Source organism: Bos mutus, chromosome 3, assembly GCF_027580195.1.
Source record: "Bos mutus isolate GX-2022 chromosome 3, NWIPB_WYAK_1.1, whole genome shotgun sequence".
Lineage (NCBI taxonomy): Eukaryota > Metazoa > Chordata > Mammalia > Artiodactyla > Bovidae > Bos > Bos mutus.
The window spans coordinates 91421287-91448466 of record NC_091619.1 but is presented as its reverse complement, the minus strand read 5'-3'; the positions used below and the strand labels follow the sequence as shown (position 1 = coordinate 91448466).

At 35.8% G+C, this 27180-nt stretch overlaps 1 protein-coding gene across 4 annotated transcripts in view; it reads left to right on the top strand.

The window, feature by feature from the left end:
- ZYG11B (zyg-11 family member B, cell cycle regulator) overlaps positions 1 to 27180 on the top strand; it is a 74623-nt gene that overhangs the window by 34361 nt on the left and 13082 nt on the right. For all 4 annotated transcript variants that reach the window (XM_070368045.1, XM_070368042.1, XM_070368044.1 and 1 more), the window contains 10 exons: positions 6041 to 6181; positions 8443 to 8619; positions 9538 to 9602; positions 12428 to 12527; positions 12741 to 12791; positions 14810 to 14971; positions 15082 to 15129; positions 23433 to 23630; positions 23756 to 23808; positions 24895 to 24992. In XM_070368045.1, the coding sequence (XP_070224146.1) occupies positions 6041 to 6181; positions 8443 to 8619; positions 9538 to 9602; positions 12428 to 12527; positions 12741 to 12791; positions 14810 to 14971; positions 15082 to 15129; positions 23433 to 23630; positions 23756 to 23808; positions 24895 to 24992 (1093 nt within the window). The remainder of the gene's footprint in view (positions 1 to 6040; positions 6182 to 8442; positions 8620 to 9537; positions 9603 to 12427; positions 12528 to 12740; positions 12792 to 14809; positions 14972 to 15081; positions 15130 to 23432; positions 23631 to 23755; positions 23809 to 24894; positions 24993 to 27180) is intronic.

Genomic DNA, 27180 nt, shown 5'->3' with positions numbered 1-27180 from the left:
CAGTGTTTGGATCTACATCTATCAAATTTCAGAGCCCCATTTTTTTTTTCCTCTACGACTTACATCAAACCACTTAAGTTGAAGCATCATTTGATTCTACCTGGTGCAAATGGCAATACTGCATCCTTTTTTATGGCTGAGTAGTGTTCATGTGTGTGTGTGTATACCACGCCACTTCTTTATCCATTGTCTATCAATGGACACTTAGATTGCATCCATGTCTTGGCTATTGTAAATAGCGCTGCTGTAAATTTGGGGATGCATGTATCTGTTTGAATTATAATTTTCTCCAGATGTATGTCCAGGAATGGGATTCTGAATCATATGGTAACTCTATTTTTAGTTTTGTAAGGAACCTCCATACTATTTTCCATAGTGACTGTACCAGTTTACTTTCCTGCCAGCAGTGCAGGAGTATTCTTTTTTAGCAATCAATATCGATCTCAAAAAAGGAGAAGGAAAGGTTAGCTATAGAACATTTTAAAACATGTCAGTTCTTATATTATTTGTAAATTTAGACTTTAAAAAGTAGAATGTAGGCAATTATTTTGAGTCACTTTTTTATTCATTCATTCAGTAAATATTTTATTAAGTACCTCTGCATATTATGTACTGTGCTAGACATGGAGATTTGATGGTAGAGTGAAATGGCGTGATCTTGCCCTCATGGAGCTTATAATTTAGTGAGGGATTCAGACAGTGAAGTATCATACATATGTTATGGGTGTATGATTTCAATATATGTATTTATATATCATATACATAATGTGCACATATATATATGTGCATAAACTGCATAGTGTGAAGAATCTAAAAGCTACATAATACTGTATTTGAGTATGTTGAACAGAGAGGCTTGACTTAGTTTAAGGCTTCTCTGAGGACTTGATGAATGAGTGAAGACCTTATGGATGAGTAACTTGGTAGAGAAGATTCCAGGCAGCAAGAATAATACAGCAAAAGATGTGTGGTAGGAAGGGAACATGGTACATCCAAGGAACTTCAAGAAAGCCACTGTGGCTAGAGTTCTAGAGTAGGAAGTTGCAGAGCGATGAGATGAGGCTGGAAAAAGTAGGTGCTAGGGCCAGAAAGGGCAAAGTCACATGAGCCAGGTGCAGGGCAGCAAGTGTGAGGAACTACATAACAGCTTGTTATTGAACAAGGTAAGTTTCTAGCACAGGGCTTGTGGGTAAAGGCAGCATAAAAATGTAGATTACTAAGTTAGTGTTACTTGTCTGCCTAAGAAATGGATCAGTAAAGAATTATAAAAATCAAAGGGGAAGAAATCTCTGTGTACTGGGAGTTTAGGAAGGATTTCCCAGAGGAGGTGAGCTTGATCTGTGTCCTCAACGATGAGAGAAATGTGTCCCTAGCACACTGCACTAAGTAATCTTCTCAAGGCAAAGATCCTCCAGTAGCTATGATTCCCGAGCAGTGTGATTTTTGCTGATTGTTCTTACCACCAACAGACCCTAGAGTGAATTAGCCCAAGATTTTCAGTTGAGGCTAGTAGAACATACACATTGTACAATGCCTTTGTGAAACAGGTTTGATTTTACAAATGGAACATCATTGCTTTGAAATTTTGACTCTAGAAAACACCTACTTTGCTGTCATCTAGTTTCCACTTCTGTAAACACAGTGATTCTTAACCTTGGCTATAATTAAAATTACCTGGAGTGTAATTATTTGAGATGATGGATATGTTAAGTAACTGTATCATGATAATCATTTTGCAGTATTTACATGTATAACATCATCGTTTTACACATTACACTTACAGAATGTATTTGTCATTATGTATCTATAATATATATCTTTTAAAGCTGGAAAAAATTTTTAATTAAAAAAATCATCTAAGTAACTTGAGTAATTAAATCAGAAGCACTGTAGGGAGGTGGGACTGAGGCATCAGTTTTTTTTAAAGCTCCTTGGGTGATTTTAATATGTATCCAAAATGGAGAATCATTGTTTTAAAATAATTTTTTTAAAAAATTGAGATCATTGGAACTTTGCCCCTTATTCAACTATACATAAAAATAGATGTTTGTTTTAAATTATTTATTTGACTACTAATTTGAGAGTTGAAAAATAATAGGTCATGTTAAGAGAAGAGAGCTGAGATTGCTCTGTCTCCTTTTTTAAAATTTTCCAGGTTAGCAAAGTTGAAAAATGGGTCTGAAATGATTATTTTAATGTTATGATGCTTTAAATTAATTTAGTTTGACAGTTTTGGTTTTACATGCCTCAGTAGAGACAGTGTCACTCCCCAGTATTCCTTATGAGGCATTATCTGGTACTTTTAGTGGGTGGTTCAAAGAACAAAAGATTTGTTTTTCCACTTGCATGTATATTATGTATTTTGATCTCTTGGCTCTGTGAGGGAGGTATTTTCCTCAGTGAGAGGGAGTGATTTTCTTAAGGATCACAGCTAGCTGATGAGCCTGGAATGTATTCCTTTACTGCATCTCTGCCTATATTTGAGAACCTTAGTTCTTTCTCTTACTCATCTAGTCCCAACACAAAGGGTTTTCTGACGTAGAATTACCAACCCTGTCACCTTGGTTTCCCTACCTTATCTGCTCGTTTGTCACCATCAGTTTCCTCAACCTTCCGCTATCCCACCATTAAGATTCCTGTGTTTTTTGGCTGCCTCACTCCTGAGAAGCACTGGTTATATGTTAAACCCAGTATTCTCAGTCTTCATCTCATTTGGTCTAAGTGCCTTTTGACATAGTTGATCTTTCTTCCTTCTTGAAATACCTTTTTTTTTTTTTTTTAACTCAGTTTCTAGAATATCAGATTGACCTTGTTTTTTCCGTACTTTTTGGACTTTCTCTCGGTTTCTTTTATTGATTCTTCCTAAATCTCTCAGGCCCCAAACCTATATGCCTATGTAAATTTAGGAATCATCCTAAATTTATATCTCTAACCTAGACTTCTCCCTTGAACTAAGACTTAATATGTACTTTTTAAAGACGTCTGAGCTAGTGCTTCTGCTCTTGAGGAATTCTGATCCAGTGGAGAACAGACAGACAGTTTAAAAATAGCTTTAATCAGTTGTGAGAAATGCTGTAATAGAGTTATGTGCTGAGTGCTACAAGAAAGTCTTTCCTTAGAATATACATTTAGTTTTATCCATATTTTAAATATCAATAAGGTTTAACTTAGTGGTAAAGGACATTTTTTCTGTTTTAAATAGATTGCAGAAACTAGTATATACAGATGATTGTTTGTTTTGTTGTTGTTGGTTTTTTTTTTTTTATCTAGCATATGAAATTGATTGAATTGAAGATGCATATAGTTTGAAGAACCAGATTGCTTGATTTGAGTAGGGTAGGGGCTCAAGAAGTGTTAACCACTGAATAAATATACAGGCAATGAAATTTGGTTCAGATTATTTACATTCCAGTAACAAAAGTTCTGTAATTTTACATTTAAAGATAACTTGAGGTTATATTTTATATAAGATTGTAAAGCTGTTTGAATCAACCAACATGGATAAATGAAGTCTGATGAAGATGACTGTTCATGTGTTTTCCCTCTTACAGTCTTTTTTAGCTCTCCTAATAGTTCAGTGTCTTTCCAAATCTAAAATCTAAGAAAAAGTTCAGGGTGATTCAAAAACAGTTGAACATTAGGAAAATTTTTATTGTTCAATAACTGCTTATATGTGTGAATACATAGTCAAAATCAATGTTTATGTATGTGTATTATACATTCTTATTGTTGTTTAGTCACTAAGTCGTGTCTGACTCTTTTATGACGCCACAAACTGAAGCCTGTCAGACTCCTCTGTTCATGGGATTTCCCAGGCAAGAATACTTGAGTGGATTGCCATTTCCTTCTCCAAGGGTTCTTCCCCACCCAGGGATCAAACACACATCTCTTGTGTCTCCTGCATTGGCAGGCGGATTCTTTACCACTGAGCCTCCAAAGAAGCCTATATTATACATCAATAGTATAAAAAACATTTTGTAAAGAAACTTCCATTGTTATTCCCGCAGTCTTACAGTCTTACAAATGCTCAGTATATGCCTTTTTGTCACTTGATACACACATCTGTACTATAGTCTAATTTTATTAGACCTTTGTAGCATATCCCATCGGTGGTTAAAATGTTAGCTGTGATACAGCCCTTCATTTTCTTAAAGCTGCATATTCCTTACCCATATGAACATAGTTATTACTAAGTAATATATTTTAAACATTTATTTTTGTGTTACCTTTTATAATGGTGCTGCCAAAAAAAGATAGGGTTTGGGGGTTTTTTGTATTTTTTTTTTTTTTACCATTTTGAAATTGTCACTCAGGTTGATAAATAGAACTTGTCAGCCACCCTGAAGCTCTTTCACATGCCCCATCCTGATCACAACTTCCTCCTTCCCCACAAAAGTAATCTCTGCCCTGACTCTAATAATAATCATGTCCTTGCTCTTTTAAATAATTTTACAGCCCAACCATTTACCTCTAGGCACTTAGTTAATCTTGTTCACTTTTCTTGCCCACTTTTGCCCACTTTTCAAAATCATACGTCTTTTCAGTATCTTTTATAAAATTCCCTCTCCATCCGTTTCTTTTCCTTATACTTTGTGTATTAAAGAATCTGACCCTTTGGTCTGTAGACTTTCCCTCAGTCTAGATTTTCTTGATTGTATGTTTGTGGTGCATATTGACTGTATTTTCTGCAGATTGGTAGCTGGATGTGAGGACTTGGTCAAACTCACGTTTAATCCCTTTGGCAGGACGCTTAGGTTTTACGTTCTTTCATTAAGGAAGTACATAATGTCTGGTTGTTTTTCTTTCTGTGATTTATTAGCAGTTGTTGACATTCAACACCTAGTTCCATTAATTCATTGAGGATCATGGTGATACTGTAATAATTTCTTTTTTTACTTATTACTGGCTTACTTTTCCCAAAAGCCACTTCTTGTTACATACATTTGGCTACCCAGTGGTATATGAACCACAGTTGGTCTTCCCTTGTGCCGCAGCTGGTAGAGAATCTGCCTGCAATGTGGGAGACCTGGGTTCCATCCCTGGGTTGGGAAGATCCCCTGGAGAAGGGAAAGGCTACCCACTCCAGTATTCTGGTCTGGAGAATTCCATGGACTGTATAGTCCATGGGGTTGCAAAGAGTCGGACACGACTGAGCGACTTTCACTTCACTTCACTTAAGATAACTATATTAACCTGTATAAATGGGAAATTCCAGGATAAACCTACTTTTGAACAGAATTTTTTTAATGCTGAATGGGAGCTTGATAAATCTGGGAGAATCAATTAATATATTTATTTGATATTTATTGAGTGCTTGTTCTGAGCCACACACAGTGCTGCCTGTAGGGGTACAGTGAATAGATCAGTCTACTAAGGGGATTATGGTAATGGCTATGAGGGTGATGTTTCAGGAAGACCTGACCTAGATTGGTGGGCCAGAGAAGGCCTCTCTAAAGAAGTGTTATTTAACTTGAAATGAGAAGGATGAATAGAAATTAGGTAAAGAAAGAGAAGGAAATTTCAGTCAGAGAGGACATTATACTTAGTAGCTTTTTCCTGGGAAAGAGCTTGGCTTATTGAAAGATCAGAAAGGTCAGTGTAGGGTGTTGTGGGGAGAGGGATAGATTGAGAGTTTGGGATTGGCATGTACACATTGCTATAAAAATAAAAAAAGGCCACTGTCATTACTAAATTGTGAGTTAGGGCGAGAGGGTTACCTTAAGAGGCAGTAGAAGCCTAATCATGTGTAGTAAGACCTTATAAATCAGAGTTAAATATCTTGAGATTTATTTTAGGTACAGTATAGAAAATTTTACCCATAGACTTATTCTAGGGTCTGAGCCTATCTAATATATATCTGTTTAGCATATGTATACCTTCACAGGGTGACTTTTCTGGATGGGTTGGAAAATAATCATAGCCATTTGTTTGAAGCTTTACATAACTATCCAGGATGCCGTCCACACAAATGATGTTTGGATAGAGACACTTGGAGGGTTGAAAAGAATCCTAAAAGCTCGTCTTCTGGCTGTGTTCAAAGGTGTCTGGAGAAGCCAATGAAACTCAGATTGCAGAAGCACTGAAGAGGTACAGTGAACGGGCCTTCTTTGTCCGAGAAGCTCTATTTCACCTTTTTAGCCTGACTCATGTGATGGAAAAAACAAAGCCAGAAATTTTAAAGGTAAGAACAAGAAACTGGATGTGAGAAGTGTGAAATTATCTTCCTAGATAGATGATGGTTTTGTGAAGAAAATTGGTGAAAATCTGCATTTAGTCTTTTTTTTTTTATAAGATTGATAATATATAATTCAGTTTTTAGCCATAAATGAGAATGAGAGGAGATAACTGAATAGTGTTACTGAAGTTTTATAGTAATCTCATTTAAACAATATAAATGCCTTCAAGTTCATATTTAACTATCTAAAACCAGTAATCATTGTGATATCTTTTTACCAGCTGTAGTAGAAAATAGAGTATATAACTTGAATCAGGACACTACTTGGTATATTAGCCATGTATTGCTTCTGTATATGGTTTTTAAAGAAATACAATATTGGGATTTTATAAAGCACTTTTCCATGCTATTTATGAACCTTCTTGTGCTTTTGTAACTAATCTGTGTTATTCCCCAATTAAGATATTTTACCCAAGACAGTTTTTGGAGGAAAAAAAAGGAGGATTCTTAATTTTGTTGATTGGGTGGGACATTTTTTTGTCAGAATGTGGTTCTTTAGCCACCTGAAGTCTGGGATATTGCTTATTTTAAAAAGCATTTGTGAACCTCATTCCAAGAAAATTTAGATTCAGTAGGGCTGGATAAGATACAGGAATCTACATTGTAATAATCCCTCAGGATAATCCTTATACACATTTAATTTAGTACTATATCATATTTGGTCCCTCTTTTAGTGGGCACAACAATCCCGAGAGAAGTTTTATCTTCTGTTTCACGGATTATGTACTTGAGGGTCTGTGAAGTTAAGTAACAATAAATTAGTGGCAGAGCCAGAAATGACTTAACTTCCCAGTTTCTTAAATTTTTTGAGAATGGGGTGTTTGGATAAGAAGCAGGAACATCTGAGTCCCCGGATGTTGACTGCAACATCCGCCACCTCCCGTGTACATACCAGAGGATATTGGTGCTTGGCATATGCATTATCATTTTTTGGTTTTGGTTACTGTGCACTTGAGTAACAGAGGACCAGACCCGTCGTCCTGATATGAAATATTTACTCATTCATTCATTCAGAGAATGGTGCAGAGAGAAATGTGATCCTTGTAAGGAGTTTTTGCTGCAAAAGAAAGCAAAAGCAAAAGGTGGTAGTTGGCTGAGGATGTTTGTGGGTTTTGTTTTGTTTTGTTTTAGATGAGAGAAGAAAATACCTTGTATGCTGTGTGAATGACCGACTACAGAATAAAAATCTGGTATAGGAGTTGGAAGGGGAGATCAGCTGAAGCAGTGTCCTTGAGTAGACAAGAAGGGAAGAATCAAGCATTTAAGTGGAGGGATTATTTTTAGAGAGGAGCCCCTAGAGGTCATTTATGGTCACAGGCAGGCAGACAGCAATTCCTCGTGTGTATGCTGGCAAGGAGGTACGTGTAAAAGCCAGAATCTGAAGTTCTTTTATGATTACTTCAGTTTTCTTGGGGTAACTGGAAGTAAGATCTTCAGTCAGTAATGAGGAATGGGGAGGATTTGTTGGGGATTTGAGGAGAGAGGAAAAGGGGAGAAGTAGTTATCTAGGCCAGAGGGAAGTAAATGGATTTTATTTTATTTTAATTTTAGCAGTATTCTTAAGGAACTGAATGTTGGGATTTGAAAGTGAAGTTTGCTGCTGGTTTACCCTATTCAAGTCAGTAAGAATTTGTTTAGTGTTTGGCATAAAACAGGCCAGACTGAACTATGTCTAGGAAATACTAAGATGTTTTCTCTGAATAGAAAAGATTCATTAACATTACAGAAAAATTTCCGGACATGAACAACTTGACACCTCCCTTGACCAGGTAGGTGAATAACTATTATGTCCTAGGCTCTGCACATAAGGATAAAAAATATACTTAAGATATCTTAGAAATTATTACAGATCAACAGAGTAATGTTGCTATATTCTGCTGCTGCTACTGCTAAGTTGCTTCAGTCGTGTCCGACTCTGTGTGACCCCATAGATGGCAGCTGACTAGGCTCCTGTCCCTGGTTTCTCCAGGCAAGAATAGTGGAGTGAGTTACCATTTCCTTCTCCAATGCATGAAAGTGAAAAGTGAAAGTGAAGTAGCTCAGTCATGTCCGACTCTTTGAGACCCTATGGACTGTAGCCTACCAGGCTCCTCCGTCCATGGGATTTTCCAGGCAAGAGAATTGGAGTGGGTCCTTCTCCATTGCTATATGAAGAGGGTTTATATGTCTTTTATAAGTTGGATTAAGAGAACTCATTTCTTTTTCAGCTTGTGGTTACTGGGATGAGAAACCACCCTATGAATTTGCCAGTGCAGCTTGCTGCAAGCGCCTGTGTGTTTAATTTAACCAAGCAGGATCTTGCTGCAGGAATGCCTGTCCGACTCCTGGCCGATGTGACCCATTTGCTGCTCAAAGCCATGGAACATTTTCCCAACCACCAGCAGGCAAGCATATGGGAATTCACATTCAAATGGTCTTTTTAGTGTCTGCTACCCATCTCCTACCTCCATACAGTTCATTTTACTAGACCAAAGCTGGAAATTCCTTTGGAGGCTGTGAAGTAATAAGTTTTGTGGTGTGACTGAGTGCAGGGCGATAGAGAAGTAGAATACTAAAGAATGCATTCCTTACCTAAAACTATTTCAGTCCAAACATTGTGGGAAATAATGCAAGCCATGTAAAACTTCTTGCACTTAGACCTTGAGTTAGTAATAATTTCAGCATACAGGATTAGGCGTAGAGCTTCTGCTCTGAGCCAGGCATTGGTTAGGTACTCAAGTACTGGAATAGAGAAATAAATAAAACATGGATTTTCTGTTTCTAGCAGTATAGGTAGTCTACAAAACCTGTCCTGTTCTTTGGATAAAAACTAAAAATGCTGCTTGAATTATATTTTTAACTCTTAAAATTTAACAATGAGTTGGCAAGTTAGTAGAAAATACTCAGAGACCCAAAATCAAGTAAAATTGGCAACCTAAATTGGGGAGTGGATCATTAAAGCCAGCTTCCCTCATTGAGAACAGCTGCCAAACTAGATGAGTTTTAGCCTTTGGTTTTCATGGACTCTGGAAGCCAGGTGAACAGAAGACAAACTAGAACCCATCCAAGGGCCACCAGAAGGGAGGGAGATTAGCTGGAATTATCCAATTTATCACCCTATTTCTCATCTAATAAAAAAGATTTTAAAAATGTGCAAGTAAACTTATGTGGGTCCAGTGGAAGTCTTTGAACCGTAGGTGAGCAGAATAAATGTTCTAAGACATGTTATGCTTTATAAATGTCTTTTTTTTTTTTTAATAGAATCTAACAAAACAGTATTTTATTCAGGGGTTTGTTTTTTTTTTTCTGTCTTTGGTTCTTAGTTACAGAAGAACTGCCTCCTTTCACTTTGCAGTGACCGAATTCTTCAAGACGTTCCATTCAACAGGCAAGTGGTAGCACCAGAACTATGGGACAAAATAGAATTATAGAAATCTGTCTCGGGTCATTTCTTACCAGTTAGGATATTCCTAGTGTACAGTTAATCAGGTGGGTGGGCTTGTGTATCACTTTGTAGAATGCTGAATCTACTTTCTGTAATTTAATGCTTTGATATTCATGAGAGCAGATTCTATTTTCATACCTCTTTGCATAAGAATTTGTACTGATTATAGTTTTTAGAATGTATGCACAGTGTTGTAGGCTGAAGAAATGGAAGTATTTAGAAATTCAGTATCTTGCCTACGGTTTTGTGACTGGTAACTGCAAGGCTAGAAAGGATCAAGTCTAGTTTTAGCTCCAGCATTCTTTTCTCTGTATCATGCCTCTTATTATTATAGTTACTTGATATTGAATTATAGGAGAAACCTTTTAAGCAGAGGTTAAGGGAGACCATATAGCTGGATTCCAGTAAGTAAAAAGGGTTTCCTTATTTTGTAAGATGTGATTTAGGAGCTTTTTTTTTTTTTTTTTTCATTTTACTATTTTAAAATATAATTTTTAGTGATGGTATTTTCAAAAATAAATTTATACTTTATGATTTAATGAGAAGTGTTTTTCTCAAGCAGCAGTTTTATAGTGATTTACTTTTATTTGGGTAATAGTACACTGTTATCTGACATGCTGATGGAATGAAGTATTCCATTTACTATTTGAAATAAATAATTGGTTCAGACGGTAAAGAATCTGCCTGCAATGCAGGAGACCTAAGTTTAGTCCCTGGGTCACAGGGATCCCCTGAAGAAGGAAATGGCAACCCACTCCAGTATTCTTGCCTGGAGAATTCCATGGACAGAGGAACCTGGTGGACTACAATCCCTGGAGTCACAAAGAGCTGGACACAACTGAACGACCAACACACTTTCACATGTATCTCATGTAGATTACTGAATTTTATTTTATAAATATATTAAGCATCAGCATTGATCACATGAAGTCACAGGTTGAAAAGACATAATCTCCTAAAGAAAATTATAAACCACCCCAGAGGCTGACAGACTGTTCCTTAAATGGCTAGATATTAAATGTTCCCAGTTTATGAGCCATAGGGTCTCTGTTGGACGTACTTAATCCTCCCATTGTACCTCCAAAGCAGCCATAGATAGACACTTTAACAAAAAAAAAAAATGGGGATAACCGTTCCAGTAAAACTTCAGAAGACAGACAGCTAGGCCCACAGCTATAACATCACTTGAGGTGGGCTATTGTTTGCCCTTGATGTAGCCAGTGAGTACAGTCTGCTAGAATTGAGCTTCTTTGTGCTAAGAGACAGAGGTTGGTTAATCTTTGCCTCTCGTGCTTAGTACTTCAGTGGCTGATGGATGGATGGATGGATGAATTAGGAGTATAACAGAAGACAGTCTTTCATAGAAGAGGGTGACAGAATGTACTGGCCCCCCAAGCAAGGACAGAAAGATTTCATTGGCTTGGTGATCATTGAAGATTTCATTTTAGTGATGGCATTAAGATAATAAAACTAATAACTAATGTATGAAGCACTTGCCGGACACTGTGCTAGGTGTTTTCGATATGCTTATTCAGTCCTTGCAACAGTCCTGTGAAATTGTTACTCTTGTAATCTTCATTTTACAGATGAGGAAACAGAGGCACAGAGAAGTTTAGTAGCTTGCTCAAGGTGATAAGATAGTAAGTAGCAGAATTTAGATTTAAATCCAGACTGACTTCCAGAGCTTCTACTTTTTATATCCATGTCATATTGCCTTGAAACCGAAAATTGACTGAGTTGAATGTTTTGTGGGAACTGCATAAGTAAAGGCACAGAGGAAATCAGTACTAGTAAAAATTAACTTTTATCAAAAGTTTGATATGTGCCAAGGTCTGTACTAAGTCTTAAGCGTTATGTGTGATATGATATAATCCTCACAACAGTTCTGTGGAATAGACTGTATTATTTTACAGACAAGAAAATTGAAGTTCAGAGAGATGAAGAAAGTTACCCAGGGTCCCAAAGTTAGTACATGGTGAAGGTGATATTTGAATCCAGGCTGATTCCAAAGTGTATGATGTTCTTAATGACGTCACTATATTGCCTCACAGGATAAAACAATGTGTTTTATTGTTATCAACAGTAGGTAGAGCTAGAATTCCAACCCCCAAATTCAAAGAACTTCAGAATCCGCTTTTAACTTTTAATACTAGGTTATATTATTTGATATATATGGACATGTTTTGAGACTAATAAAGTTTCTATGTATCATATCCTCTCTTTTCCTGTTTTATTTATTTTTTCTCTAGCATATGTCAGTACCCAAACATGCCATATACTTTACTTACTTATTTATTACCTGTCTTCCCCACTAGAGTGTAATCTCTGTGAGAGTAGAGATATTTCTCTGTTTTGTTTGCTAATCTGTCTCTAGCATCTGAAACAATATCTGGCACAAAGGAGAAGCTGAATAAATGTTTTTGAGTAAAAGAATGAGTGTTCCCATTGTGCTAAGTACTGAGGGGGAACCAGAAAATGCTTAAAATTATTATTATCACTACAGAATAGAAATATGTTATACCTCTAGAAGATGAATGTCAGATATTTTTGGCCATTTTTTCCAAACTCTCTGTTTCTTTTACAGTGTTGTCAGAATTAATAATACCATCTCCAAAACACTAAGTGTACTTGTTATTCTCTATCAGTTAGGAGGAACTTTCCTTTTCTTTCTCACCTACCTAAATTGTAGCATCAGTTCCCAGCTGGAGCTCTGAAACTACTCCTGGGGCCTCCAGGGTTAATTCATTAAACTCCTTGTGTGTTTTCAGGTTTGAAGCAGCCAAGCTTGTCATGCAGTGGCTCTGCAACCATGAGGATCAAAACATGCAGAGGATGGCAGTTGCTATCATTTCCATTCTGGCTGCCAAGGTACCTGAATTCATGTTTATAATTTTCTGTAGGAAACTGTTTCCCCTGACAGTTCAGTAAACCAGGTTAACTTATTCAAGCTGCATTCAGTATTGCAGAATTCCAGGGTGATCAGAGATTCTGGTCTGACCTTCGGAGTCTGCTACAATGAATGATATTAAACTCACACCAGTAGATCCTTGGACATTTACCTTGTCTTCTGCTTGCTTGCAGCTTTCTACAGAACAGACAGCCCAGCTTGGTGCTGAGCTCTTCATCGTCAGGGTGAGTCTATGCAGACCCCTAAACAGTTTTCATTTTCATTATTCTCAGGCAGTGTTTGCTTATCTTCAGTGTTTGCCAGTACTTCATCAAGTACTGGTGCCCCCCAGTACTTGCCTATCTTCTGAGATTTTATATTTCAAAAGTTTGTTTTTGTTACTTCTAAGTGAATGTGTTAATTTCTCTTCATTGGGGCAGCTTTACTCTTTAACAGGAGGTGGAAAGAGTCCTAAACTAGGAATCAGATGACCCAGGGTCTAACTTGTAAACTCACTGTGTGAATTTAGATAAATTACCTGGACCACTGGGGCCTAAATAAACCTTAAATCCTATCTAGTTCACATAGTTCTGTGATTTTGTTATTTATTAAAAAAATGTGGCATCTCTATTACAGTCATAAGACTTTGCTAGATGGTTTAGGGGAAAAGATAATGTTAATAGCTGATTTATGATTTTGGGTTGCTTCAGTTGAGGAATTAGTATGGTGAACAGTGAAAACTTAAAAGGTTTAAAGAGACTAAGTTAAAATCATGCCTTATTCCCAGTTCTATCACTCAGCAGCTGTGTGATTTCAGGCAAGTCACCTAAATTTTCTTTGAAGTCATAAAAAAATGCTTTATACAGTTGTTAAGAAGATTGAAAAGGAAAAAAAGATTGAAGGAATATACTAAGTTCGTAGCACAAAATACAACACATATGTTAGATGAGTAGAAAAGGCTGCTGATTTTATTTATTTTTACTCTTTTCAGGGATGACATTTTAGTTTTAAATATGACTTTTTATTGCTGTGAATGAGTTTCAGTAATTTTGGCTAGAGGTGTATTCCAAGACTATAAAGAAGTAGTCCATTTATGTGCTTTGGGAGGAAATTAAGTTTGAGTAGCAATTAGCAGGAATTAATAGTAGTAGTAATGGTGATGCTAGCTAATTTTTTTTAAGCCCTTAATTAAGTTCAGATAGCCCAATTCTAGTGCCACACTCTTGGCCACTATGCTATTAAGTTACATAATTGCAACTGGATGATTGTGTTTCTTAAAAATTTTTTCCTTCATTGTGGAAGTGAAAGTGAAGTCGCTCAGTCATGTCTGACTCTTTACGATCCCGTGGACTGTAGTCTAGCAGGCTCCTCTGTCCATGGGATTTTCCAGGCAAGAGTACTGGAGTGGGTTGCCATTTTGTATATAACTTTAAATAATAGTGCTCATTAATGTTACTTGTATCTCTTTTAGCAGAGCTCCTTTTACCCCCAAAAGTGTAAACTAAAAATGGAATTATAAATGGCCCATGTAGGTCTTAAAATATTTATTTTTCAAGCTTAACATTTCTTAGGTTTAAAGCTATGATTGAAATAATTTACAAATGGAATTTCAAAGCTATTATCTTATTTAAACCCAATTTAGACTTTAATTCTCTTACTATTGTATATAGTTCATCCTTTCTTTTTTTCTTAAGGAAAACATGGGGTAGGAGAGAATTAGGTCTTCCAATTCTTACTTTCTCTTACTAAGTTGGCTGTGATAAAATTACTTAATATTACTCGGACTCAATTTCCTCTTCTGAAAAATGAAGACGACAGTATTACAATATAGGATATAATTTGCTGATATGTAGTAAGTAGTAGATTCATTCCCTCCACCTTTTTTATCCCAGGATCTGAAGTGAGTATATATTGTGACCTCTTGGGTAACATAGTAGATCCTAAGTTTTAATCATTTTGCTTTTCATTTTATTTACAGGTGATTAGATTATAGGTATGATCAGAATATTATAGAAGCATTTGTGAAAATCCTTTTTTTCTTGTAGAAGGGATCAGAATAGTATAGAAGTATTTATGAAAATCCTCTGTTTTTTTCTTGTGAAAGGAAAAGTCTAATCCAACAGGCTGTTTGTTGCACTTGTAAAAACCTTCATAGGAAATGTTTGAACCCATGGAACTAATCCTCAGGGACTTGTTAGTCCATGTTATTACCACTAATTATAATAACAGTTCAGTAATTAGAAATTCTATTTTCCTCTTTCAGCAACTTCTTCAAATAGTGAAGCAGAAAACCAATCAAAATTCAGTGGACACTACTTTGAAGTTTACTTTGAGTGCACTTTGGAACCTCACAGATGAATCTCCAACCACTTGCAGACACTTTATTGAAAATCAAGGGTTAGAACTCTTCATGAGGGTTCTAGAGGTTAGAATGGGAATTTAGCCTACAGCTTTGGACATTCATTTATTGATTGTTTTCAGCATTTGTTTATTATATTTGGTTCTTTAGTTATAGATGTCTCTTTCTTTTTATAGTCATTCCCAACTGAGTCATCCATTCAACAGAAAGTCCTAGGACTTTTGGTAAGATACAAGCATTTCCTGCTAAATTCAAGCTGTAATTATTTTCCATCTGAGGTATTACATAGAAAAATGCTACTCTGTTTGTAAACACATACTGATGTTAAAAATATATATCAATATAATTAAGTGGAAAAAGCAGGCTACAAAGTTACATATTTAGATTTTCACCATACTGAAAGGAAGAATATAAATTACATACTTTTTAATATTTTGTGGTATAATACAAAGCTTCACTTGTATTATAATACAAGCATGTATTATAATACAAGCATGTTTTACTTGTATAATCAGGAAAAAAAAAGATCTCATGAAAAATGTCACTAACCTACAAATATTCTTAGATTCTATGTCTGGTAATTGATGATTACTACTTAAACAACTGTTTAACAAATCAGATATTCCACAAGTATACTGAATATATGTTAAAGTGAGCCCTCTAGGATTTTGAGACACAGAGGAGGATCAGATATTTTATCACTTTTAATCACTGAAAGAGAAGAAGTGCCTGTACAGTAAAGGCTGTTTTAGAGTAGACCTCTGCTCTTGAGGAATTAGATCACAGGAGGCATAGGTTAGTAAATTGTAAAAGAAAAGTAGATTAATGTTTATTTTCTAGATGCAGAAGTATGAGAGATGGATTTTTGCCAAAGCTGAGGGCTGGCATTTAAAGAGGACTATCTAGGGACTTCCCTGGTGGTCCAGTAGTCAGGACTTCGTGCTGCCAGTGCAGGGGCACAGGTGTGATCCCTGGTCTGGGAACTGAGATCCCACATGCAGTGGGTTGCGGCCAAAAGACAGAAACAAAACCTAAAAACACTATAGTATCTATTTACTATAGTTTTAGTTATATAAAGCAGAAAATGTAAAACTATCTAAATGCCCAGTAATAGGGAAATGTTAAGTAAATTACAGTATTTGATTGTTTTATTCATGGTTCATAGGATTATTAGATACAGAATTTGGCTCAAGTCATAAGAAAAAAAGGGGAACTTATTTTAAATATTCAGAAAGATCACATAGGGCTTTAAAATTGCTTTTTTAAAAAATTTCTTAAAGAATACATGCTTACTGTTCCTAGTGAAACAGTGCAAAAATGTATTTAAAAAGTATAAGGTTTTGTCCCCAACCTTCCTTTATTTTCATTTCTGTGAATTAATGTTAATACATCCTGATGTGCTTCCTTCCGTTACCTTTTTCCTTTACTTTGTGATTGAATTTTTTCAATAGTTTATTTTGAGGTATTAATTCTAGTTTAATTCTTCATGATCAGAGAAACTACTTTGAGTCCTTTTGAATTTATTGAGACATGTGTGGCCTGGGATATGGTCTTTCCTGGTCAATGTTCCATGTGCTCTTTAGAAGAATGAATATTCTTCTTTTGTTAGAGTGTTCTATATATGTCTCTTGGTTGATATTGAAGTCTACCATAGACTTACTGATTTTCTGCCTACTTGTTCTGCTAGATAGCATTTATCATGTTCTATCAGTTTTTGCTTCCTGTACTTTGAAGCTCTTTTATTAGGTTCAAAAACCAAATTGCTATGCCCTCTTAATTGATCCCTTTATCATTATGAAATGACATTCTTTATCCCTGGTAATATTCTTTACTTTGAAATCTCCTTTGTCTCCTTAATATAGCCAGCCCAGCTTTCTTTTAACTAAGGTTGACATGGTTTTATCTTTTTCCCTCCTGTTACTTTTAACCTGTATTTTTCTTTATATTTAAAGTTGTTTCTTATGGACAGCGTATACTTTGCACCCTGTTTTTTATCCAGTATGAGAATCTCTTCTTTTTGTTTGGACTGTTTGGATTGTTTACATTTAATGTTATTATTGGTATGGTTATATTTGAGTTCATCAGCTTGGTATTTGTTTTATGTTTGTCCCATCTGTTCTTTTTCTGCCTTGTTTTGGTTTGAGTTTAATAATATTGTTTGATCTCCTTTCTTGGTTTATTAGCTATTACTCTGATTTGCTAAGTTAATGATTATTGTGAGTTTATAGTATACATTTTTAATCACAGTCTACCTTTAAGTGATTTTATATGATTTCATATATATTATAAAAACCTTTAAAATAGTAGATTTCCATTTCTGCTCTTCTTTCCTTTATGTCATCATTGTCATGTATTTTACTTTTATATATGTAATAAACCAATAAACATTGTTTTTTATTATCAGTTATCTTTTAAGGGGATTTAAATACTTTTTAAAAATTTACATGTTTTCCCAAATACTTACTATTTGTGACGCTCATGTTTCCTTTGTGTAGATCCAGATGTCTATGATTTTCCTTCTGCCAAAAAAGCATTCTTTAACATATTTCATAGTGTGGGTCTGTCTGCTACTGATGAATTCTTCAGCTTTTGTATGTCTGCAAACATCTTTATTTAGTCATCATTTTTGAGTTTCTTTTTTTGTCAGCTGTAGAACTCTAGATTGATAGTACTCTAAAGATGTTGATTACCTTTTTTTCTGACTTGCCATCTTTCCAATGAGAGATCTGATGTCATCATTATCTTTATTCCTCTGTATGTATATGATTTTGTTCCTCTGGCTACTTTTAAGATTTAGGATTAGCAAAAACAAGTCTGTGTAATTTGATTACGATGTGTTTTAATGTAATTTACTTCATGATTCCTGTATTTGGGATTCATTGAACTTCTTGGTTTACAGTCTTCAAGTTTGAAAAGCGTTTGGCCATTATTTCTTGAAAGAAAAAATGTTTTACACCCCCTTACCCCCAACCCACTGGAGTCCTTTGGAGACTTCAATCTCATATTTTAAGCTGCTTGAAATTCACAACTCATTGGTGCTTTTTAAATTTTCTTCTGTTTTCTGTGTATGTTTCAGTTTGAATTGTTTCCATTGTTATGCCTTCTAATTTAGTAATTGTTTCTTCTTCAGTGTCTAATCTGTTATTAATCTCAGCTAGTATATAGTTTTTATTGTTAGACGTCATTTTCTTCTCTAAAACTTCAATTTGGCTCTCTTTTATATCTTGCATATTTTTACATAACTTTTTGAACATATGAAATGTATTCATAATAACTGTCCTTCTCTGCTAATTTTAGCATCTGTATTAGTTCTGGGTAAATTTCAAATGATTGATTATTCCCCTTAGTTTGAGTTTTGTTTTCCTGTCACCTTGCATGCCTGGTAGTTTTTGACTGGATGCAGACATTTTGGATTTTACCTTGTTGGGTGCGGGATAGTTTTATTTTCCTATAACATATTCTTGAATTTTGTTCCAGGATTAACTGCCTTACTTTTAAACAGTCTGATCCTATTTGATCTTGCTTTTGTGACGTACTAGGAGGATCCAGAGCGTGCCGAGGCTAGGGCTAATTATTCTGTACTACTGAAAAAAGACCTTCCTGAGTACTCGGTGCCCTGTGAAAGAGTTTTCTCAGACTGGATGGTGAGAACAGGCACTGCTCCTGGCCCTTTGTGAGTGCCAAGAACTTCAATCTTTTTGATAGCTCATTTTCTACCTTCAAATAGTTTCCTCACAGTCGTGCTCTGATCAGTTCTCTGCTGAATAGGGTGCTGTGCCCTGCAGCTCTCTGGATTCTCTTCACGTACAGTTCTCTTCTCTCTGGTTCTCTGTCCTATGACTTGCCTTGATCTCCCTGGATTCCCAACTCCATCTCTTCAACTCCATGAGTCCACTGGGCTCTACTTCAATTGTATATCACTGTGCCACAGCCTGGAAACTCTCAAAGCAGCGTCTCGTCTTGTTTGTCATCCACCTCTGAAGGCCACTGTTCTTTGTTACCTAACGTCTAGGATCTTGAAAACGATTGTTCCCTGTTGTGTTTTTCAGTTTGTTTAGAATGGAGAGTAAGTCTGGCCCCTTTTATTTCATCTTGGTCAGAAGGAGGAGTCCTCATCAGTTTTTCACTGTACAGATTTAGGAATGAGAAATTTGTCTTTTATACTTACCAAAGATCCTGACGCTAGGAAAGATTGAAGGCAAAAGGAAAAGAGGGTGGCAGAGAATGAGATAGATAGATAATATCACCAACTCAACAGACATGAGTTTGAGCAAATTCTGGGAGACAGTGGAGGACAGAAAAGCCTGATGTGTTACAGTCCGTGGAATTGCAAAGATTTGGACGTGACTTAGCGACTGAACAACAGCAATGTATTTCTTATACTATTTTTTTAAAAACTTGCTCTTAGTGTAGGTATGTTGGCAATGAATTTTCATTTAGGTTTTGTCTGTGTGAGAATGTCTTTATTTCATTTTCAAAAGATAAATTTTTTGGTCACTATTGAAGTCCAAGTGGACATTTTTTCTGTTGGGTTTTTTGGTTATAATTTTCATAAATTGAAATAATTTTTGCCATTATTTCTTCAAATATGTTTTTCTGTACCCTTTCTTATATCCTTTCTTTTTGAGACCCTGATTACAAGTATGTTAGATGGCCTGAAATTATCACACGGGTCATGTGACAGAAGTGCTCTCCTGGCTTTTTGGCAGTTTTTTTTTCTTTCCATGTTTTGGCTTGAACATTTTCTACTACTGTTTTTTCATTTTTCGTTGTATATATAGATATATAATTATAATTATATACATATAGTATAATAATATATATATTCTTTCTGGAAGTTACATTTAGGTCATTTTTATATCATCATTTTTTTTCTCCTCAGGCTTATATTTTTCTTTCGTTCTGTAATATATTTATAACATTCATAATAGCTGTTTTAAATCCTTATCTATTGGTTCTATTATCCCTGTCATTTCTGGATCTATTTTTATTGATTGACTTTTCTTCTGGTTAAGGATTGTATTTTCCTGACTCTTTATATGTCTGGTAATAGCCATTGTGAAATTTAATTCACTTTGTTGATTACTAGATTTTATTGTTTTCCTTTAAAGAGTCTTGGACTTTGTCCTGGTATTCAGCTAAGCTACTCACAGATCAGGTTGTTGCATTCAAAGCTTACTTATAGGCATACCTCATTTTATTCACTTCACAAATACTGTGTTATTTTCCAAATCGAAGATTTGTGGCAAGTCTGTTGGCACCATTTTTCTAACATTATTAGCTCACTTTGTGTTTCTGTGTCACATTTTGATTATTCTTATAACATTTCAAATTTTTTCATTATTATATTTGATATGGTGATCTCTGATCAGTGATATTTGATGTTACTACTATAACTAGTTCAAGGGCTCAGATGATGGTTAGAGTCTTTTAGCAATAAAGTATTTAATAATCAAGGTATGTACAGTGTGTGTGTTTTTTTTTAATGTAATGCTGCTGCATACTTATTAGACTACAATATATATAATATAAACGTAACTTGTGTGTGTACTGAAAACTAAGAAGTTTTGTGTGGGTCCCTTGATTGCAGTATTCATTTTTTTGTGATTGTCAGAAACCAAACCCACAATCTCCAAGGTATGCCTATATTTGCTTTGTTAGAGTAGCTTCAGATCAGCCTTTCCCCTATTGCTTAACCCTAGTTACCCCACTATACTCAAATGCTTTGTTTAGATGAGATCCCTTCACTCTGGCTGGTAAGAATGTAAACTGTTCCTAAACCTGTTGACTTTGGGATTTGTTCATGTATTCCTTTCTGGTGGTTCTTTCCCTAGCTTCATGGGGTTTCATTTCATATCACTAATCAGCCAGAGATTTTAGGGGATCCCCCTGCAGATGTCTTTTTCTTTGGAAATTTTTCCTTTTTATTACTCTGTTCTATAGATTTCTGCTGCCTTAGCCACCCTACACACGGATTCTTCTCTCTTCAACTCAGCAAAACTGTCCGATTCTCTTTAGATTCCCCTTATATGCACAGCAATCTAGAAACTGCCCTATTTGAATATCTTCTCTTGTATCTATACAGGGATCAGATTCCCTGTATTCCATTGTCTCATAGCTATTGTCCATTCTCTCATATATTTGGCTGGTTTCCCAGTAACTTGTTTATTGCAACAAAGAATGGCCCATGATTCTTTTGATGCTTTGTTCCAGATCTTTCTTGTTGGTTTTTGTTTTAATGATGCTGTCTTTGCATTTTTGTGTGTGTGTGTGTGTGTGTGTGTGTGTGTGTTTTAAACTTCTTAAATCAGGTACTATCTTGCAGTTGTATTGCATGAGATTCTTGCGGGAGTCTAATTCGCTACTGTGTATGTGATGATTCTCACTCATTATGGATTATTGTCATTGTGAATCGTAATTTAGCATTTTCTGTGAGGCTTTGAGTTCAAGATGTGTCCTTCTCAGAGGGTCTTTGTATTTCTTTCTACCAAGCTTGGAGGAGATGGAGGACTACCTTTGTTTGTTTGTTTAATTTATTTATTTTGAGCACACCACACAGCTTGTGGGATTTTAGTTCCCCAGCCAGGGATTGAACCCAGGCCCTTTGGAATGAAAGCACAGAGTCCTAACCACTGGACTGCCAGGGAATTCCCTTATTTGTTTATTTTAAAAGGTATATATTTCTTTCCTTTTTTTGTCTCTCTAAAATGATACATGCTGTGTAAAAAATATGAATATGGAAGAATATAAAAAATAAATGTGAGATGCCTTTTCTTATTTGAATATGTGAGATTAGAGAGGGGCATAGGAGACTTTGATTAATCATTTATGGTGATGGAAAAATACAGGATTATGTACATTCAGGTAGCGGGTAAAGTTATACCTGTCTCTTCTGTCTTCCTTCTTTTTGGTGGTTGGAAAAGAGAACTTATCTTTTCAGAGGATGCATTTGGACATGATGCCTTTTATTTTCACTTGTCATAGAATGACTTAAGCTAGGGAGTGAATAGTTTCTTAACAATAAAAATGCCAGGGTTTTTGGTTCCTAAGAATTGGAATCAGTGTGTTAGGAAAAGAATTATGATTTCATAGTAGATCAGATGAAGTTTTGAGAAAGAGGATTAATCTTCAGAATAGTGAGGTAAGTTGGGTCTTATGTTGTTTTGGAGAAAGTCAAGCACAGCCTAGATTGTAAACCCCTCGATTGTTTCCCATGTGAATAGAGGTCTTCCTTATGTACTACCTAGGCAAGCCATCATATCCCAACTCCAGATAAAGCACCTACCTTCCACAGGCCAGCAGGCAAATTTTGACATTCAGTGGAGGTCCTAGGCCATGAAGTTTTTAAGACAGAGGATCACTATATTGCTCACATAAATGAATGCTTTCCTGTCTTCATCTTACTTAGGCTCTCTACATTACTTAGAACTACTAATCCTTTCACCCTTTAAAAAAAAATTTACTTATTTTTGGCTACACTGGGTCTCCATTGTTGCGTGGACTTTTCTGTAGTTGTGGTGAGCAGGGGCTACTCTCTAGCTGCAGTGCACCGGCTTCTCTTTGCAGTGGCTTCTCCTGTTGCAGAGCATGTACTCTAGAGAGGGGGGGCTTCAGTAGTTGCACCACACAGGTTCAGTAATTGTGGCTCACGTGCTCTAGAGTGCAGGGCTCAGTAGTTGTGGTGCATGGGCTTAGTTGCCCCGTGGCACGTGGAATCTTCCTGGACCAGGGATTGAACCCATGTTCCCTGCATTGGCAGGCGGATTCTTAACCCCTGGGCCACCAGGGAAGTACCCCTTTCATCCTTTTGATGTACTCACCTATCTCTGCTTTCTAGATACCAAACTTTCCCCTTACCTCTCCTACTGTTTTCCTCCTACCTGTCTTATGGTTGCTCTCAGGTTGGAGTTTCTCCAGACCACACAGATGGTGTAAATTTGAACTACAGTCTTGCTTGAGTATTGCCTGTTTATAAATTACAAGGGAAGACTTTTCCTTTTAGGCCAGAGCCCAGATCACAATAGGCTTCTTTCTTTTGTCGCTATGTCAGGCCACCCTTTTATTGAGGTGTAATGCTTTGAAAATTCTTGCATTGTATGCAAAGTCTTAGTATCTCTGGTCCTTACTTCTGACCTAGCATGGCTGTTAAACCCAGTTTTCTTGCACCCTGCCCGCCCCCCACTGCTGCGAGCCAGAGATAGCCTGTTAGGTTCTAGTTTGATTTCCTGTTTACATTTTATCCCAGACAAAAAAGTTACATATTTAAAGTTTGCTTGCTGTTTTTCACCCAGCACAACTAGATATTGTACAGCAGGAAATTTTTAGGTTATCTAGTTCACTAAATCACTTGAAAAGAAACTACTATTTCTTTATTTTATTGTTTGGGGTGGAGAGGAATAAAATCACCTACAATCCCACAGTGCTAACATAGCAACAGTCTTCACCTTTTGTCCATACATGTTTAAATCATTGCAGTGTCATTTAGCCATTTACTATACATAATTACTTTTTCTGTTTTTTCCCCCAGAACAATATAGCTGAAGTACAAGAACTGCATTCTGAATTAATGTGGAAGGATTTTATAGACCACATCAGTAGTCTTCTACATAGTGTTGAAGTGGAAGTTAGTTACTTTGCGGCTGGAATTATTGCCCACTTAATATCTAGAGGTGAACAAGCTTGGACATTGAGTCGCAGCCAGAGGAATTCTCTCCTGGATGATCTGGTAGGGTAACTTGCTGTTTTCTGGAAGAATACAAACAACATTCATAATGATTAAACTATCAAAGCCTCATCATGCAATACTAAATAAATATTATAATCCCTTCTTGTGTGTCTTATGTCTTTCAGCATTCAGCTATTTTGAAATGGCCAACTCCAGAGTGTGAGATGGTAGCATACAGGTAATTAGCAAGATAATTAATATTAAGCCAACCTAGTCATGTTGCTTGCCTAGAGCTCATTGCTATTAGATGTATGATCGTTTTCCCTTAGGCATCTATGTTTTTATTTTGCTACTTATCATTCATCAGTCCTCCTTTCATGTTCATTGAAGACAGGTGCCAAAGTCTTGTTCTATCCCCTTGAAATTCAAAGATGAATAAGATATGGTGCCTCCAAACAAGGACTTTACAGCCTAGTGAGGGAAACCAAATGTAAATCAGATATAATTCATTCTTATGCTAATTTCATAGAATGCTCTAAAATCAAAGATGAAAATGCTTTTTAAAAAAAGATGAAAGTACTTAAATCTGCACTGGAAAATAATGAAAAACTTCCAGAGAAAGTAGATTGTGAACTGAGTTTTAAGTAGGGACAGAAGATTTTAGGAAGAGTATTAATGCAAGGAGGTGTAAAACAAGAGAACACATTTAACGAACTAGAAGCAGCACCTGATTTGTTTAGGGAAGCAGTTTATAATTATTAAAGTACATACTGGATTCTGACTTTATTTATGACAAGTGATTTGATAGATAAGTTACTAATATACCTAAAGTATTCCTATTCCAGATTGCTACATAAATATTATCATTACAGTTTATTTTGTTGTCTATTTTATAAATGCTGATGCTGCCAGTACTTTTTATTCTAATATGTTTTACCCATTTTGGGGCAGTAGACTAGAAGAAATAGGCTAAATTCTGGACCTCCTTCATGATGTTCTATTGGTTGGTTATCAACTAACTTCGCATCTAGGTTTCCAAACCAAGGTCTACTGTTCTTCAGAATGTGTATCTTCAAGACTGAAAGGTGCTTTTGAGAAAAAGTACATTGTTCTGATCACGTTCTATCTTCTGCATCAAGACTTCTGTTTGAATACAATCCTTTATCAGATGGCTAAGACAAAGGAATGATGTTCTACAGAGGGTCATTTATATTAGTTTACAAATAGAAGGATGAAATTTCTGGAGTGAAAAGCTCAGGAATCATTGCTTTAGAAAATGATGCAAAGTATAGGATGTAACTTTTATTTTCTTTTCAACTTTTAGGTCCTTTAATCCATTTTTCCCATTACTTGGCTGTTTCACAACACCTGGAGTCCAGCTATGGGCAGTTTGGGCCATGCAACATGTCTGCAGCAAGAATCGTATGTACCGAAAGAGAACTGTGTTTGAATGTAATTCTTGTCCTTCAGCTAGAAAATTAAAATGATATGTATATTCAGTGTTTAGGACCTTGCTGCCGGCATCCATAGTGTGTGGAAAAGTAAACTATTTAAATCAGGTTTCATATCATTTTTTTCCCATTATTCTTTTTTGAAGGCTGTGATGTGATATAACTCTCTGTCAGTATTTATTAATATAAACTCATTCCATAGGTGATTTGAAATATTAAAAAGAAGCACATAAATATACCTTAATAGTAAAGTATAAATTAAATTTTCTTAAATTAAAAATCAGATCCAAGGAAAAATAATTTGAAAAAAATTAAAAGATAGAAGGAAGGTAGTAGAATTTAGATATGTAGGCCATTCATAGTAATTGATATACTCTCTGTGACTGGACTGGAAGTAAGCAGCTACATGGTTCTCTTTCTGTATATAAGAGGGAAGAACATTATATATCCTCAAAGGGGTATAAAGCTTTTCTGCACAATTAAGTACAAGTTAAGTTTCTTTTATAGAGTCTTAATAGGGGCTGTGTTATAAATGGCCTTATATAAGAATGTGAGAGTCATTTTTTTAACAACAGTTTTTTAGCAAGTAGCAGTACTGTTTTGTTATATTCTTTCTTGTTGCATTCTTTGATGAACACGTATCACAAAAAGAGAACTCAATAAAAGTTCTTCTTTGTCAGGTGGATAGAGGGAGATGGTTTAGGGAATGGGAAGCGACAGAGAAAACCACCTTGTACCCACCTAAACCTCCACCTGGAAGCTTTTCTGCCTCCTCCTACTAAATTCCTGGAGCAGAGTTGTTCATTCATAAACATAAGATTGCCTCATTAGCCACACTAAACTGCCTCTGCTATAAATTTTTTTTCCTTTCTCTGTACCTTTAGGTTCTGAGAACTCTCAGTATATATATTTTTTAAACAGTCTGTCCGATTTTATACCCAGCCTCTAATCTCCAGGCTTCTTTCCTCATTACTTTTCACAGACTCATAGGAGACAATAAAACATAATAAGTAAGTAATAGTGCATTTTCATTTAACTGGTACCATTTTTGTGACTACTCTTAGGTGTTGGTGTTTTTTTCACGTTTACTCTGTGAAATGAGTACCCTGAAGAATTTATTCTATAATGCACTGTAATTTGGAGATTGTTAGATTATTTTATCTCCAGCTCAGGTAGTTCAGGTTCCTACTTTCTTGCTTCCCTGTTTATACTTAAATGGAATTTACTTCTCAGTTTGCACTAAGAAGTTTTAATGCACTAAAAAGCGTATACCTTTTAAAAATTAAGAGTTAGTGTAGCATAGTGATTAAGACACAAGACTATTAATACCTGGATTCAAATCATGTTCCACTGCTTACCATGTATGCCATCTTGAGCAAATTATTAAATGTAGGACTTCAGTTTCCTCATTTGTTAAATGGAAATAATAATAGTACCTGTTTCACACATTATAATGAGCATGTTCCCATATTTTGGGAAATTTTTGGCAACATGATTTACAATAATCACTTAATCTTTATTTTATGGTATATTAGTTTCCTAAGGCAAGTGTAACAAAGTACCAAAAATGGGTGGCTTAAAGTAACAGGAACATTTTGTCACTCTGTTCTGGAGGCTTAGAAGTCTAAGGTGTGAGTAGGGCCATGCTTTCTCTGACAGCTCCAGGGGAGGACCCTTCCTTGCCTCTTCCAGCTTCTGGTGTTTTCCATTCCGTGTGTCTTCATATCATCGTCTTCTGTGTGTGTGTGTCTGTTTCTGTGTCCAGATCTCCCCTTTTCATAAGAACATCAGTAATATTGGATTAGGGCCAACGTGCCCGCCCTTGTTTCCACATGAGGTTTCATTCTGAAGTACTGGGCCTTAGCCGGTGTTAGGACTTTAACTTATCTTTTGAGGGAGATACAATTTAACCCATAACATATGGCTATAAATTTATTAAACTTACCTAGCTACATCCCTATTGATGAACATTTAGGTAGTCTACCTTTTAATTTAAAAATTATACTCAAATGCTTGTTTTTACAGAGATATTCATTGCATCATTATTTATAGTAGGAAGTAACTCTAAGTAGCCTAGAGGTCCAGCAATAGGGGAATGTAAAATAATGTTGAAACATCCAGACAGTGGAATTATAAGTGAAGAAGACATGATAGAAAAG